The sequence below is a fragment of the Copadichromis virginalis genome, linkage group LG10 (assembly GCF_057382275.1).
Source record: "Copadichromis virginalis isolate Kocher_CV1m ecotype Utaka linkage group LG10, C_Virginalis_male_GT1.1, whole genome shotgun sequence".
Classification (NCBI taxonomy): domain Eukaryota; kingdom Metazoa; phylum Chordata; class Actinopteri; order Cichliformes; family Cichlidae; genus Copadichromis; species Copadichromis virginalis.
The window spans coordinates 5,872,007-5,888,524 of record NC_140627.1 but is presented as its reverse complement, the minus strand read 5'-3'; the positions used below and the strand labels follow the sequence as shown (position 1 = coordinate 5,888,524).

General features: G+C 45.0%; 2 protein-coding genes across 2 annotated transcripts in view; both read right to left on the bottom strand.

Annotated features, from left to right (window-relative positions):
* The window catches only part of opcml (opioid binding protein/cell adhesion molecule-like), a 266,785-nt gene that overhangs the window by 188,480 nt on the left and 61,787 nt on the right, over positions 1–16,518 (bottom strand). The window lies entirely within an intron of this gene.
* LOC146699729 (uncharacterized) lies at positions 7,219–15,176 on the bottom strand. The gene has a single exon (XM_085469573.1). The coding sequence runs from the start codon at positions 12,094–12,096 to the stop codon at positions 11,488–11,490; it is 609 nt and encodes a 202-aa protein (XP_085325699.1). The 5' UTR covers positions 12,097–15,176; the 3' UTR covers positions 7,219–11,487.

Sequence of the window (16,518 nt, the reverse complement as noted above, 5' to 3'; positions counted from 1 at the left end):
GTGGAATGGCAGGTTCAGGGGGCAGTGCCAGGGGAGGCTGGTCAGGACACATCTGGCAGTAATTGTGTGATTTTGCCTCTTCTATTTCAGTAGACACCAGGACCTATGTGCTGAGCTGTAAGCAGGAATCAGGAGCCTGGCTTAAAAGCCAGAAAGCGTCAGGCTACAAGAATTATCGCTTGCGTGTGCACTGAGTGTAAAGAGTCGAATCACTTTGGGTGACTTTGGGTCCTTCATCCTCCACCCTCTTTATATTTTTCTGATAGTAGGTTATACTTCATTTGTAAAGTCAGCCACTCAGTTATATTAGCGTGATTGGTCAGATATTGTCAATGCCACCCCTTACATATGAAAAACCCTGGGTTAACTGAGAAATTTGTTCTACTACCAGTCCTGACCACTTACCTGTTGCACTGAACCAGAGTTAGCGTAAGGCTAATTTCCATCTGAAGTCTGTTGCGTGCATAAAATAGCAAAAATGTTTGAGAAAAAGTAAATTGCAAAGCGAACAAACAATATCAATACACTCATAAGCGCGACACAAGGAAAAAACAGACATCAGTTTATATTAGTCTGAGTCTTTCGCCAAATATTTCAGTCTGTTTTTAAAGCTGGTCAAAGAGCTGGAGTTCTTAATGGCATCAGGCAGGGCATTCCATTGAGCTGAAGCTTTCAGTGAGAATGAGTGCCAAAAAGGTACAGTATCATCTTTAGTTAAAGATATCCTTTTAGATTTTATAGATTCTCCTGGGTAAAAGTTAATCAAATGAAGTGGCAGGAGGTATGACAGACAATTTAAAATCTTAAACAACAAATATGCATTGGAAAATAATTATAAATTTGATACTTGCATTAACACTGTCACCTGGATTAGGAATATTTCTAATTTCTAATTACTGATTAGTTCCTTTAACACTATCCCTAACCCTAAGTGTCAGGGATAAAATTCAGTATAAAATATCAGATATATGTCAGGAGTAGTGTCGTGGATGAGAGAAGGAGGACCCAAATGCTGGACTCACAGGTAGGTAGGTGAAGGTGGGCGTTTATTGCCGATGGAGTGAACAAACAGAACCGAGGTAGGAAATGGCTGGCTGGACGGCTGACTGAATGAACAAAAGACTAACTGGATGGCTGGCTGACTGAACGCAGGCGGAAACGACAACATAACATCACACGAACATCAATGACACAACAAGGGCTGAAGGGAAGAGAGGGCTTAAATACATAGACTGATGAGGATGATAATGAGAGACCGGTGAGTACACCGCTGAAAATAATCTGGCTAATGACACGAGACGAGCTGACACAGGAAAAGCAGGAAGTGAGAACATGGAAGTGGCAAAATAAACTGAACATGAACAAAACTGAAAACACTGGGTCACCGACCCAGGAACTCTGACAATATAAAATGTTTTCATGTCTAAAGATTAATACACATCATACACATAATACACATTTATTTTATACTAAATTTGGGTTTTCAGTTTAGTTTCAGTTAGTTTTAGGATTTATGAAATACATAAGAGCTTTTACCGTACAATACTCTGAAGACAGTTGAATCATAGTCAAGTTCAAATTTGAACTATATAAATTGAAAGATTTTCTTTAAAATATAAAATATTGTTCTGTTTTTTTATTTTATCATATTATTCTCATTTATTAAATAAATTTTTCACACTTTAGTTTTTAGCTCAGTTTTAGTTGACTAGAATAACCTTGATTAACACTAAGCCATTTCAAATCATTCATATTTGTACATTTGTGTAGTACTGAAAGACACATTTAATATCAGTCCAGTTGAAGATTATAATTTTATGTAGTAACTTCTCTTCCCTCACTCCCTTCGACAGACAGATTTGCACAAAGGTTTAACAAGACACAGACCTCAATCAGACAGTGGGCCAACATCAGTAATGAAAGCTGCACCAAGAGTGTGATGTTTAAAGTACAGTATTCATTTATTCAGTCCCTCTTTTCTTTCCTTTAATCTGCTTTGAGCTAAGATATATTTCACATTTCAGACATTTGAAAATTTGGCATATTTGTATTCTTTGTGATAACAAAGCAGCAATCAGTACAACAATACAGCAAGCTCTCATGAGGTTTTTGTTTGCTTGTTGTTGTTAAATGTCACAGTCTTTCTGTAAAACCTTAATGTATGAATATGTATTTTACTATAAATCAAAACACAAAACTCGTATATTGTCCTTTAATAAATACATGATATTCTGCACCTACAGTGTATTTTAAGGTTTAATCTTTTTTGTGCCATGTTTAATATATATAAAATATTACTAAATGTTATTTCTGTACTAAATCAATGTTTCAGTATTGAAACATTTGTGGTATAGGTTATAGTATGGGATTGTCATGATGCTTGAATTTCAAACTAAATACCAACACCCAGGAAAGTCCTTAATACCCTACACCTTTTTTGATACCATAAGTAAAATTTTGAGAAGTAATGGTGAACAAGTAATTTGAAAAAATAAGTTGCTAATTTTTTTTAATAAACTTTCCCAATTCTAAGGAATAAATAACAAAAACAACAAAATATATATTTAAGACTTAGAGTTTAGGGTTTTTGTTTCTTGAGATCATTTCATTAAAGATCTTAAACGTTACAAATAATGACATAGTACAACAGCACAATATCTGACAAATGTAAATACTTTAATTGTTGTACAAGAAGAGCCTTGTGAAAAAGTTAAAAAATAATCTTTGGATAGTATGTGGTATTAGTAAAAAAAAAAAAAAAGAGTGCTCACTATGAAACAACTGACTGCATTTTAAAAGTAACCTGTGAACTGGCTACAACCCAGTTAGAAAAACATTTTAACAAATCATTTTAGAGTAGAGAAGTTCTCATCTTGTCCACATCTGCAGCCTCTCTCTTATCCAGCATTCATACTGCTCTTCCTCAATCTGCAGCTCTTCACCTCCTCAGCTCTGCTCCTCACCCTGAGACTCGCTACTATGATCTGAACTTTTGGATATAATTCTGGACTTTCTACTCAGTTCGGCTACAGTTCAGCTTTACTACACTGTACAGGCAGCATCCTGCCCAGTTCTCCACATGTTCCTAATCTGCTCTGTGACGGCTCAACATTCCATTCATGACCCATAATTATTCATCTTTTATCTAACTACAGACAGTTACCGTGGCTATCGGGTGATTGCTAATAATTTAAGAGCTAATATCAATTTGTGTACCAGTCAAATTTAAATTTACGATCACTATTAAATATTAAATATTCAGTGTTGTAAATTCTTCCTAAACTGTTGTTCGCTGGTATGAACATTAACTATTTCAACTATTTCTGAGGGGGTTTGTGTAGGGAGGAGCTGTGTGCCTGCCAGCAGTGCAGCTCTGTCAAGTGTGTGTGTGCGAGTGAATGAGGCCAAGACGGCACTGTGTAAATAAATACTGTTGCAAATGACTATTTATTTTTATAATAATTTTTAGCTTCTAGTTATATTAAGTATTAATTTTTTTGACAACCCAATTGTATTAGCCTACCCACTGAAAGTTAAAACTGTGACATTTTAACATCTAACTGGTATATTTCTTTTTTTGTTCATGTAATGTTTAAAGATTATTACCCTGGATAGGAATACTTCCTGCATTTTAAAGCATTAGATCACAGTTTGGATTAGATAGAAGAAAGATCAATGCATGGCATATGAATATCGCATAGAAAGCAGTAGGATGTGGCATGGTACACCTTTTCATTGGTGTACCATGCCACATCCTAATGCCTCCCTAGTAGGATCGCATAGACAAAAAAGAAAAAGAAAAAAACAATAGCAGAGCAGAGACTCGCTAATCCCCCTCTGTATGGATCCTTCAAAGAGAGGTAGAAAATAAGCAAAGCAATGCTAAGCAATGTGATGATGAGATTATTTTTAAATATATATATATATTTCAGATTAGACTAGTTCATATCGTAAAAAAGAAGTATCACAAACAATCTTGTAAGTCTTGTAAGTCTGAGGAAAATTCTAAGTGTATCCTGAAAAGCCTCCTGCAGGTTTTTCATCATGGCTTTACTGTAATAATACCACAAATGAGCTGTATCCAAAGGGGTACAATAGGCTTCACTTTGCTTACCAGATCCAATACTTTGTCTGCTAAAGACAAAGATTCCATCCAATCTCACTTCTGATCCTCCTTAGTTGTAGCAATCACAACAACACTCTTTTTAGAACTCTTTTAACCTCCTAGGACCTGGCATCCACATATGTGGACATCACATTTTGGGATGTCTAGACCAAAATACAAAATTTTACTCTACAGGGGCCTGATAATCACTTATGAGGACATTATACTGCAAATGTTCTATTGAAATTTAAAACAAATGTCCTCATATGTCAATCTTGTTTTTGTCAGAGCTGCCATGAAAGAGTTCAGGTCTTAGGAGGTTAAACAAAATATCATACTGAGCACAATAACTAGCACAAACTCCAAGTAATTGCTACTATCCTGGACTGTAGTGGACTAAAAGACCAAATCATCAGGGTGCATTAAATGATTAACAAGAAGGTTACCCACCATACAACCAGTCCTTAATCATTTAACTTGACTGAAATATCATCAAGATACAAAATGAAGAAAACAGGGAACAATATTCCACATCGACTCATTAGATACAGAAAAAGTTTTTGATACATCCTTACCGCACTCAACTTGCATAGTTTGATGTGAGTACAAAAAGTATATCATTATAATTAGATATAAAGAGACCCCTTTGCTTTACAATTTGATCAACAACTTCTGATGGTTGACTGTGTCAAATAGTTTGGAAGCATCTAAAAGCACATCAAAACTGATGTGCTTTTAGATGCTTTTACAGTTTCCTTCCAGGAATATATACATAGATCACTATTATACTCACTTTTAAAACCAACTGATTATAAGTTGTTATTATGCACTTCTCTAGGTCAGCCACCAACAGACACCAAATACAACAGGGTAACGAGTAGGGATGGGTATCGTTTAGGTTTTATCCGATACCGGTGCCAAACCGGTACTTTTGAAACGGTGCCGGTGCTCAAACGGTGCTCAAACCGGTGCTTAAAGAATGGAGAACAAAAAATTGGTCCAAAAACCTCTCATGTTCAGCTGTTTTTTGTAAAAAGATAACAATGTTAGCCTTTTCTGCAGCTATGGGGCATATATGATATCACTCTTGGCTGGAAGCAGTGCTTAAACAATGGAAAAAACACAAACTTTGTCCTAAACCTCTCATGTTTAACTGTTTTCCACTTTTTCTTTGGTCATTTTAGCCTTCTTGGCCAGTGTGCAGGGATTATCTGCCATCAAACAAGAAGACAGCCGCATGTAACTATGATGATGTTTGCTAGTTCACCTTACATGCATTAATGTAATAACGTGGTTAGCCTACTCAACGTAAATTACACACGAACAACATTAAGCTACTCACGCAGAGAAGAACGGCTGCTGCTGCCATCATCATCCGTCATCATTTCTGCTACACTGGCAGGGCTAGGGGTCAGTACTCTACTCTTCGTGTTTTTGGGGGATGTTGCATAACAGGCAACCCACCCGCAGTAGATGTGCTCGGTGTGAGGTCTCGCAGCAAGCTATCAAATACGGCGCATTTCTGGGCTTTTAAAAAAAACGCTATGCGTCGCCAGGTGTTTCATCGGATTTGAGGTGTTACCTCCTTTGACAGTATCACAGTATCAGCTTAAAGCACTTGTTGCAGGCTGCTGAGTTTGCATATTTTGCTGTGAAGTACAGCCAGACTTTTGACCACTTCGCCTTGGACATTTTTAATCTGTAGCTCTGCTCTAAAAGAACGTACGTACCTGGGCCCGCCTACTATCCTCGGAAACGTAAAATGATTGGCTAGAAGTGTATCACAGCTCAGGAAAAAAAAGCACCGAAATGTGTGCTGCTTTTCGGTCTGGTTTTTACCGTTTATGTCAGAACCGGTGCCATCATGGCACCGGACACCGGTACCCATCCCTAGTAATGAGGGAATGGGGACCAGGAGAGAAACACATCTGGGATTAATCACACATAGGCTGTATCCCAATTCAGGGTCTGCAGCCTTAAAGGCCGCATTTTAAGGCCGATTACGTCACAGCGACGCGACGAAGGCTGTCCCAATTTGAAGGCTGCTCGAAATGTGGCCCTCAAATGCGTCCTTCATTTCCCTGAATTTTAAGGACGTAGACTTCGTGGCCCACCATATCCCAGAATGCATAGCGCGGCAGTGGGTGTGGATAATTTTGCCGAAAAAGAACGGCGGATGAGGGGCGCCCAAAGAGTAAACTTTAAGTAAGTACTGAATATTATGTCACTTATTTATTTGCAAATGTTTAATAACGAAGAACATTAAAACATTACTGTTGGCCACATGTCGGCAAAGTTATGTGACATTAGTGACATTTGTACTAACTTGGTTTTAAAGCCTTTATTTTAAAATATACGCCGTTCAATAGCTGACCTTAATCTTACAGAGAATGATCAAAGCTCATGTAGAAACTAAAAAACAAATGAACAAATGATTTTCTCCTTCATTTCTGTTAAACAAAGCTGTATGAAACGTTTCTAGCTGTTAGTATCATGGTTGCTAGGCAACCTGGGCAGCGCAACGGGGGCTAGACCGTCCCATTTCACAAGCCTCGCACTTCCAGCCTTAGCTGTCTTAAGTACGTGGCCCTTGAGGATCGTTTAGACTGCGTACTTTAAGGCTGCAGACCCTGAATTGGGATACAGCCACAGACACACGAGAATGGAAGGAAGCAACACAGAATATACTAACACAAGATGAGGAACTATCAAAGTAAAACAGGAAACATATGATACATGCTGAGACAGGAAAAGAACATACATGAAAACACAGAGGCATAGCAGCAAAACCTAAGAACTAGAACTCAGTGGAAAAAAAAAAAAAAAAAAAAAAAAAAAAAATATATATATATATATATATATATAAATATTAGGGGTGCAACGATATTCGTATCGATATTGAACCGTTCGATACAGTGCTTTCGGTTCGGTACGCATATGTATCGAACAATACAACATTTGTAATTTATTTTATCAACTTTCCTTCTGACGATGCTGTCTGTGTTGAGCGCTCAGTGAATCTGCGTTCGACTACTCCGCCTAGGCTGCACTGTCGAGCGCAGATCCACTGAGCGCTCAACACAGACAGCATAGTCAGAAGGAAGAGCGCAGGGCAAGCTAGCAAGACAGAAGTTAAGCTCTCCTTGCAACATCTGGCTTTTGGAATTATTTTGGTTTTCATGTGACGTATGACCCTGAAGGTAAGCGAGTCATGGACTAAAGTAAAACAGTATGTTGGATGTGCCATGCAATGCTCAATTACATTGGTGGGAACTAGTGTGTTAGCGCAGTTAGCTCGTTAACGTGTTGGCCGTCTAGCCCCATGCACGGGGCGATCGGCGGTAGCTCGTTAACGGAGATTTGCCGTGTTGTGGTGTTAAGGTCATTTCAACGAGATCAACCTGAAAGCACTAGTGGGAACACAACGAATATGACTGCACATTTACGCCGACATCATCCTAGTGCAAAGACAAGTGGAAGCAGACAAAAAAAAGCAAGCATGCTACTAACTTTAGCAGAGTCATTTAGACAGCTGTTAGCACATGATTCTCCTTATGCTGCTGAGAATATAGCCCAGAAGAAGCGGATAGTATAGCTTTTATTTTGGAAAGAGACATTTCTCTGTAATAAACTCTCTTTTCCAAAGATGAGTGATTCCTCAATCAGATACAGGGCTTGCAATATCGCTAGCCCGACGTCCAGGGGCTAGCGATTTTTTTCAGTCGGGCTACCAAAATCTATCTCTTCCCTGCCCGTCCGGCTATTGTAGGAAGGAAAAATATATGTCAATGCTTTTGCATTCTTTCAGAAATGTAGCTGGGTAATTATGTCATTGGCATTGGTGAGCCACTGTCAATATGTGACATATTGTAATCGCGTTTGAATTTGCGCTTGTTTTTTTGCTTTCACTTTGCAATCGTGCGAACTGTGTATAGAGAGCGACAGCACTGATCTGTGAGTGATGATAATTTGTGCACCAATTCCTCTGACATCGTCTTATTAATCGTTAGCTTACTATGCAAACATGACAAGTGAAATCTCCCGCAGCTTAAACATGTGAGAGGTTGATCGCGCAGAGAATCGCTGAGCTTATGTGAGTGTGTGTGTAAAAGCAACACGATATATATTTTAGTTCTGCTCAGCCAAATAAGACAGGTCAGGGTGAAGAAGTGACCGCCAAAGAAAAGCTTACCACAAAACGGAGAAGTTATGACAAATCAGACTATAAGGCAAAAAGAAAGTGCAGCTTTATGGTTTCATGGACAAAAGAATTTCTGTGGCTGCAATATGACGAGCTAAATAACCAGGGCTGCACATAAGTGGTCCGCAGGTGCGCATTCGCTGTCAAAATAAAAAACACGCACAAGGGTTAGGGTTAAATTTAAAAACTGTACTTTTGAGTTGGTTGTCTGTCCCTATGTGTTAGCCCTGCGACAGACTGGCGACCTGTCCAGGGTGTACCCCGCCTTTCGCCCTATGACAGCTGGGATAGGCTCCAGCGCCCCCTGCGACCCTGAAAAGGATAAGCGGAAGCGAATGGATGGATGGATATATATTTATAATTTTAATAAATGACAAATTAAAAAGGCATGAACATTTTTTTTGTATCGAAAAAATATCGAACCGTGACACCAAAGTATCGAACCGAACCGTGAATTTTGTGTATCGTTGCACCCCTAATATATATATATATATATGTGTGTGTGTGTGTGTGTGTGTGTGTGTGTGTGTGTGTGTGTGTGTGACAGAAAAAAACACAAACACACCGAGGTCAAAAAGTTGTCAAAAAATTGAGCTGCCACAAGAAAATGGGAATAAATTGTAAATTAATTCTAAATTCCAAGTTAGACCCAGAGGCTGAGATTGTTTGGAAATGGTTTTATACAGTTTGGCTTTTATCTAAATGTCATGTAGTCTCCCAAAATTTGCTTTCAGAGTTGTTTTGGTTTCAAATACATACAAAGGAGCAAAGGAGTTTTGTTATGTGGTTTAGAATATGTCACATCGCTTCACACATGTCTTAGCTTGCACAAAGAAATACTGGGATCTTTAACTCAGTTGACATCACACTAACATGTGTGACGGAGACAGAATAACTACCAGAGGCTGATATATAAAACTGCTCTGTGCTCACAGATGTCAATTCGGCTGGGTCAGAGATAGCCAGATTTATCAGTGATACAGCTGTCCGTCATCCCATGCAATCAGTTTTTCTTTCATCAATCTGAATTACTACTGACATCTGATAACTTGAAGCAAATCCCACCCCCAGGGCTCTTGGTTGTGCCATACTTTTCATTTCACAATAACTGGGAGAAAGAGACTGTGGCCACGATCTATTCTGCAGGCGGATTCATCGACTGCAGGATAGCCATGACCATGATATGTAAGTCAGTCTCTTCATCATGTTGCATCTTGAATTGTAAACCTGATCCAGCATGGAGCTATGTCTCTTTCCATCCCTGGCCCAGGTTGCTGAAAAACTGCAGTGTTACTAAGAATATTCAAAGTGAGGCTAGCTGCACCTTGAAGTCTTGAACCTAAATGAGTGGCAAGTGCAACTCCACAGGTGGTAATGGAAAAAATAAAATAAACTCTCTAACACTAAATGCAGATGACTGATTATTTTGAAATTAATTGGGAGTCTGTGCTTTTTTGTCTTACTTTTACTTTTTTGTGCCATTTGATGTCTAACGTCTTCTTTATATTTTTAACCAGGTACTATTTTCATAAAGAAACGACAGATGCTGCAAGTGTCCTAATACTTTACTTATATCTCAACTCTGAAGTCACAAACTACACACAATTAGGACACTGAAAACACCTCAATTATTTTTTTTCAACTTGAGACATTGTTAGATCTAACGGATCAAAGATTTTAAACTATACTAAGATTGATATGTAATACTGTCATTTCATTATCAGTTATCAACCATTTCCCTTTAACAATACACACACACACATGTAGTGGTTAGACTACACGCCTTTGGAGCAGAGGATCGCAAGTTCGATTCCCGCCTGGGGCATCTGTATCCAGTACGGGTCCTAAGGCTAGACCCCCTATGCTAAGCAAACCTACCGCAGACATGAGCGAGACAGATAAATATGAAGGCATGCCAGCTTGGACGTCGCCCGATCAACAAGGTCCGCATCAGGTGTTGAGGAACCAGGGCACCCTGACGAGAAGTGGGCTACTGGAACAAGAAGGCATCGGTGGGCAAGAGACGAAAACAGGGCGTTGTTGGAATGCTACTACGCAAGAAACCCTGGCGGAAGGGGTTACATGAATAGGATGAGGGACCTATGGATTCTTCGATACCCAACATCCACAATGACGGCGAAACAACTAGTAGCTCAGTGTTCCAACATTCGAAAGAAGGGACTGCTCTCACAGCTTGAGATTGACGAGGTACAACATAAATGCTACGGCAAGGGGGAGCCAGGACGCCAGGTCAGGGGGGAGATATTATCACCCCCACCTGAGATTGGGTACCAAGCCCCAAGTGCAATAGGAGAAGGATCGTTGAGTGTGAGAGGAACTGACCTGAAAGATAGGATCATGGCCAAGCATGAAACCTGGACCCCCCATGGCCGGTTGCCAAGATTACGTGAAGTACCCTCAGAAGGTCTGCTAGATGATGTTAATGCAGCACTATGAATGAAACAGCTTTTATTTGTCACTAGCAGGTTGCCCTGTAGCGAGATGGAACCCCCCACCCTGACCTTACACACATAACACAGACACCACACGGGGTTACAAGTCGGAGATTGGTAGCATTACAGAAAAACACTGAAATGTACACAACAACGGGAAGGTACAAGAGGAAAAAAAGAGACCTCCACTCATGCTGTGCTTCCATGGTAGGACAGCACGAGAACAGGAAACAAAAAAAAACTCCTCTGCACAAAGCACATAAATGTCCACAGCACAACAGTATGGAAGACATGACAAGCCACAGGGATGGGTAGGGGATGAGGAGTAACCCCAGGCAACACAGCAGCCATCCTACGACGGCGCCGTCATCTATTCGACAGCACGGGCCGGGACCCGCCTCGTGTTCCCAGGGGGCAAGAAGCATCGAAGGCGTTGGAAAGGGAGGGGGGATGAGTGAGTGCTTATCAGTGTAAGTGTATGTGTGTGCGTGTCCATAGTTTAGCTGAGACAGTGTCCTTCGGCCTATCAGGCTAAGTAAACAGTCCTCCAGCCAATCCAGGTGTCCTTGCATGGGACGGGAAGAATAGCCGTAACATAGTCATTATCAGGGAGTGATTGTTCGGCTCCAGCCTTGGGCCTGCAGCTGACGCGTTATGGGGGGTCCGCAATCTCGATGTTGATTTTGTAAATTTCCATGCGAGCAGCCAAGAAGAATTTTCAGGCTGCCCTAACACTCCGACACTGGCCTCTCGATCTCCCGTTGGAGAGCCGCGAGCCTCCCCATGATGGTATCAAACTTCTGTTCCATGGTGTTGTCATTCTTTTGATTCTGAGACCTCACAGCTGCAGTGATCCGTTCCGCGATGTCTTCCAACTGTCGCTCAAGGGTCCCATTTTGAGCAGGCCTCTCTCTGATGTATCCCCCCATACGCTCAATGTTGTTACTTTGAGCCTTCACAGCCGATGCAAGCGTCTCCAAGGTGTTGACCATATTACGTTCGTTGTGAGAGGTCGCGCCTCGTCCCATCGCTTCGATTCCAGCGGGCAGCCTTGTGGGGGTTTGAACAGCCGGTTCTGCTTTCTTATTTCTCCGATAAACCAGGGCTAAGCCAACTCCGATCAGCAAAAACCCTGTTATCACGGTTCCGAATAGATAGATATCTTCAGCGTCCTCGATCGACAGTCCCGCCAGGCACATGACCCTCCAGTTCTGCCACCCGTCCATCGTGTATCCGGCAGGGAAAGTCCCTCCAGGGCACTCAGGCTCTCCCGAGCCCAGACTTCTCGTTGAGAAAAGGGTGTCAATAGCATTCAGAGACCAGTTGATCAAATCCATAATTCTCTTTTAGGCTTTAGAGAACGACCGTGTGAGTCTATTCCAGGGAGAGTAATGCACACGAGACAAGACAAGGACATAGAGGCTAAGCAGGAAAGATAAGGGTGAGGAGGAGAGGAGAAAAGTGCAACCGCCTTCGCTGAGAGCCACAGCTCACAGCCTTGGCCACTACGGACGATACCTACAGCCACGATTACCGACACTAACAAGCTGAACTACAATACGGCAGCAGTGATCAGTGAGATGCTTGGCTGCCAGTTGAACAGCCACAAGGGACAGTACCCTCCATGGAGAAGGAGGCTAGAGTCTAAGATCAAGGTAGCACGGAGGGAGGTTAGCCAACTATCGGAAGTACAGGAAGCTGTCCATACCTGAGGCCTTGGAAACTGCCAAGCAACGACTCACAGCCTTGGCCAGCCACTTGAGGAGGTACACCAGAGAGATAGGAGGCAAGAGAATAAACCAGCTGTTCTCAACAGAACCAGCCAAAGTGTACTCTCAGTGGCAGAGGAACAATGTGAGAACAGCACCACCAAGGCTGGAGGAAGAACAATACTAGAAGAGCATATGGGAGAAGGACACAACCCATAATGGCAATGCTCAGTGGCTAGTGGATCGGAGGGCAGACCACAGCAACCTCCCTGAACAGGGTCCAGTAACCATCACAGTGGCAGATATTCAAGAAAGGGTCTCCAGTATGAAGAGTTGGACAGCACCAGGCCCTGACATGGTTCATGCCTACTGGCTGAAGAATCTGACTGCACTCCACGAGCGCCTGGCAGCACAAATGAACCAGCTGCTAGTTGACGAGAGACACCCGGAATGGCTAGCCGAAGGCCAGACAGTCCTGATCCTCAAGGACCCCCAGAACGGGCCGGTCCCCTCCAACTACCGACCAATAACCTCAGCACCACGTGGAAGCTCCTGTCAGGCATCATAGCAGCTAAGATGAACAGGCACATGGGTCAATACATGAGCCTGGCACAGAAAGGGATGGGCAAGAATACCAGAGGCACAAAACACCAGCTACTGGCAGACTGGCAGGAGATGCTCTGTCCCCACTGCTGTTCTGCATAGGCCTTAACCCCCTCAGTGAGATAATTGCCAAGACTGGCTACGGATACCGACTACGGAATGGCGCAGTTGTCAGCCACCTCCTGTACATGGATGACATCAAGCTGTATGCCAAGAGTGAACGAGACATCGATTCACTGATCCACACCACCAGGATATACAGCAATGACATCGGAATGTCGTTCGGGCTGGAGAAGTGTAGTCGGATGGTAACAAAGAGAGGGAAGGTAGTCAGAACGGAGGGGATCGAACTACCAGAAGGCAACATTGCAGACATAGAGGACAGTTACAAGTACCTGGGGATCCCACAGGTGAATGGGAACCATGAAGAGGCTGCTAGGAAAGCTGCAACCACCAAGTACCTGCAGAGGGTCAGGCAAGTCCTAAGGAGTCAGCTGAACGGTAAGAACAAGATCCAGGCTATCAACACCTACGCCCTGCCAGTGATCAGATACCCCGCTGGGGTAATAGGCTGGCCAAAGGAGGAGATAGAAGCCACTGACATCACGACAAGAAAGCTTCTTACCATGCATGGAGGGTTTCACCCCAAGTCCAGCACCCGGAGGCTGTACGCTAAGCGGAAAGGAGGGGGCTGGAGACTGGTGAGTGTCAGCACTACAGTCCAGGATGAGACAAGGAACATCCACGAATACATCACGAAGATGGCCCCAACTGACAGTGAATACCTCAGGCAGCAGAAACCCAAGAAAGTGGAGGAAGGTGAGGAACCATCATGGAAGGACAGGCCCCTGCACGGTATGTACCACCGGCAGATAGAGGAGGTGGCTGATATCCAGAAATCCTACCAGTGGCTGGACAAAGCTGGACTGAAAGACAGCACGGAAGCACTAATCATGCCAGCACAGGAACAAGCACTGAGCACAAGATCCATTGAGGCTGGGGTCTATCACACCAGGCAAGACCCCAGGTGCAGGCTGTGTAAAGATGCTCCAGAGACAATCCAGCACATAACAGCAGGGTGTAAGATGCTAGCAGGTTTTCTTTCTCTCCCTCTCTTTCTTTCATTCTTTCTCCCTGTCCTATCCCCCAGTCATGTCTGTCCCATTTGTAGCAACTGAAAATAAAATAAATTCGTAATTACAATAAAGGTCAATCAAATGGACCAATATGGCAAGGCCATGATGATCCACTTGGTAAAATAAATCCGCTTTGCATCTTTTTTGGCCTTAAGACAACAATTCTGATGGCTAAAGATCCAAACGGGATGCACACACAAAAAAAAAGATGCTAGCAGGCAGGGCATACATGGAACGCCATAACCAAGTGGCCGGCAAAGTGTACAGGAACATCTGTGCCGAGTATAACCTGGAAGTCCCGGGGTCAAAATGGGAGATGCCCCCAAGGGTGATGGAGAATGACCGAGCTAAGATCCTGTGGGACTTCCAGATACAGACGGACTTCCAGATACCGACGGCTAACAACCGGACATAGTGGTGGTAGACAAACATGAGAAGACGGCCGTAGTGATCGATGTAGCGGTTCCGAATGACAGCAACATCAGGAAGAAGGAACACGAGAAGCTCGAGAAATACCAAGGGCTCAGAGAAGAGCTTGAGAAGATGTGGAGGGTGAAGGTGACGGTGGTCCCAGTGTGTGGCGGAGGTGTGGGCGCGGCTGCAGGGGAGGAGTGATGCAGTGAGCTCAACGGGGCGGTGCTGGTGAGAACAGCTGATGGCGATTTTGGACTGATGGTGGTTTTCCTTCCCTTTATATAGTGAGGTGGAGAGGAGCGGAGGAGGAAGACTCTGCGGGAACCGACCGCTGTCAGACGGTGTTCTGTTATAATTCCGTGGACACTCGCAATAAATGTGGAATCTGATGATAACAACCTGTGTGTGGGTGTATCTGTGCATAGCGTACGTCACACAGTGGTGCCGAAACCCAGGAGCCTGCCGGTGTGGGGATGTCCGACCCGCAGGCTGCGCCGCCCGCCCAGCCTTTGCAGTTTCTGGCGCAGATGCTGGCGGAGATGGCGAAGATGAGCCATGGCCATGCGGCGGCCCAGCGAGCTCACCTGGCTGCGCTGCAGGAGCAGACGGACTGGCAGACTCTGGTTCTGGAGCGGCTGGTTGGCGCCGCTGCCCCGCCAAAGCCCCCGCCGCTGTCGGTGGCGGTGCCCCGGATGGGGGACGGGGACGACCCCCAGGTTTTTCTGGAGACTTTTCGTACCACGGCGGAGGCCTGCCAGTGGCCGCAGGTGGAGTGGGCTCCGCGTTTGCTTCCTCTGCTGTCGGGGGAGGCTCGGACGGCGGCCCTGAGTCTGCCGCCAGCCTCGAGGGGCAGCTCCCAGGACGTGAGGCGGGCGGTGGTGGACAGGTTGGGGCTCCGCCGGCGGTTCCGGGCCTGTCGGCTGGCCGCGGCGGATCGGCCGTTTGCTTGGGCCCGGAAGCTGCATGACGCGGCCGTACGCTGGCTGCAGCCGGGATCGTCAGAGGGCGAGACGCTGCTGGTGGACACGGTGGTGCTGGAGCAGTTCGTGGAGGGGCTGCCTGCGGAGACGGCGAGATGGGTCAGGTGCCACCGTCCCGCGAGTCTGGAGGTGGCGGTTACGTTGGCGGAGGACCACCTTGCCGCTAGAGCGGGGGAGCCCGGGGACAGCGGCCGGAGGCCGAACAGACAAGCCTCGGTGCCGCCGGGTGCCTGCGCCAGGGCAGGCAGAGCGGGCGCCGGCGCTGAGCCCCACTAATCCTTTTGCTGCGTTTGTGCCTTCCCAGGGATCGGACATGAGCAGTGCCGCCCCTGAGCCATGGAGAACAGCACAGACGCCGGGGCAGGAGTGCTGGAAGTGCGGGCAACCGGGACACCTGAGGAGGGACTGTCCTCTGATGGAGGTGGGGCAGGTGTTCCGCGTTGCCGGTGCTCCAGCACCCTCTCCCAGTCCGGGAGGGACATAAAGCATTCCAGTAAGGACTCGAGGGGGTATACGCCATGCTTTGGTGGACACGGGCTGCACGCAGACCCTCGTGCACCAAGGTTTGGTTCGCCCCGGGGCATTGCTGGAGGCAGAATGGGTGGAGGTGAGGTGTGTTCATGGTGATGTTCACAGGTATCCCATAGTGCCGCTGTTATTAAAGTATAAGGGCAAAACGCATAGAGTAACGGCTGCGGTTAGCCCGCGCCTGTCGCATCCCCTAATTCTGGGCACGAATTGGCCGGGGTTTCATCATCTGTTGGGACAGTACGCGGGGGTGCGGTCACGACCGTTAGTAGCATGTAGCGTCTGCGCGGCGCTCAGCAGTGACGCGGGGCCGTCCGACACTGACTCTGGGGAGGGGGAGACGGCGGGTCCTTCACGGGAAGCCCCGCCGGCTCCGGAAGTTCCCCCCA

What these genes read in the sequence shown, in the direction of transcription:
- LOC146699729 (XM_085469573.1), bottom strand. Translation starts at nt 12,096, where the DNA reads ATGGATTTGATCAACTGGTCTCTGAATGCTATTGACACCCTTTTCTCA.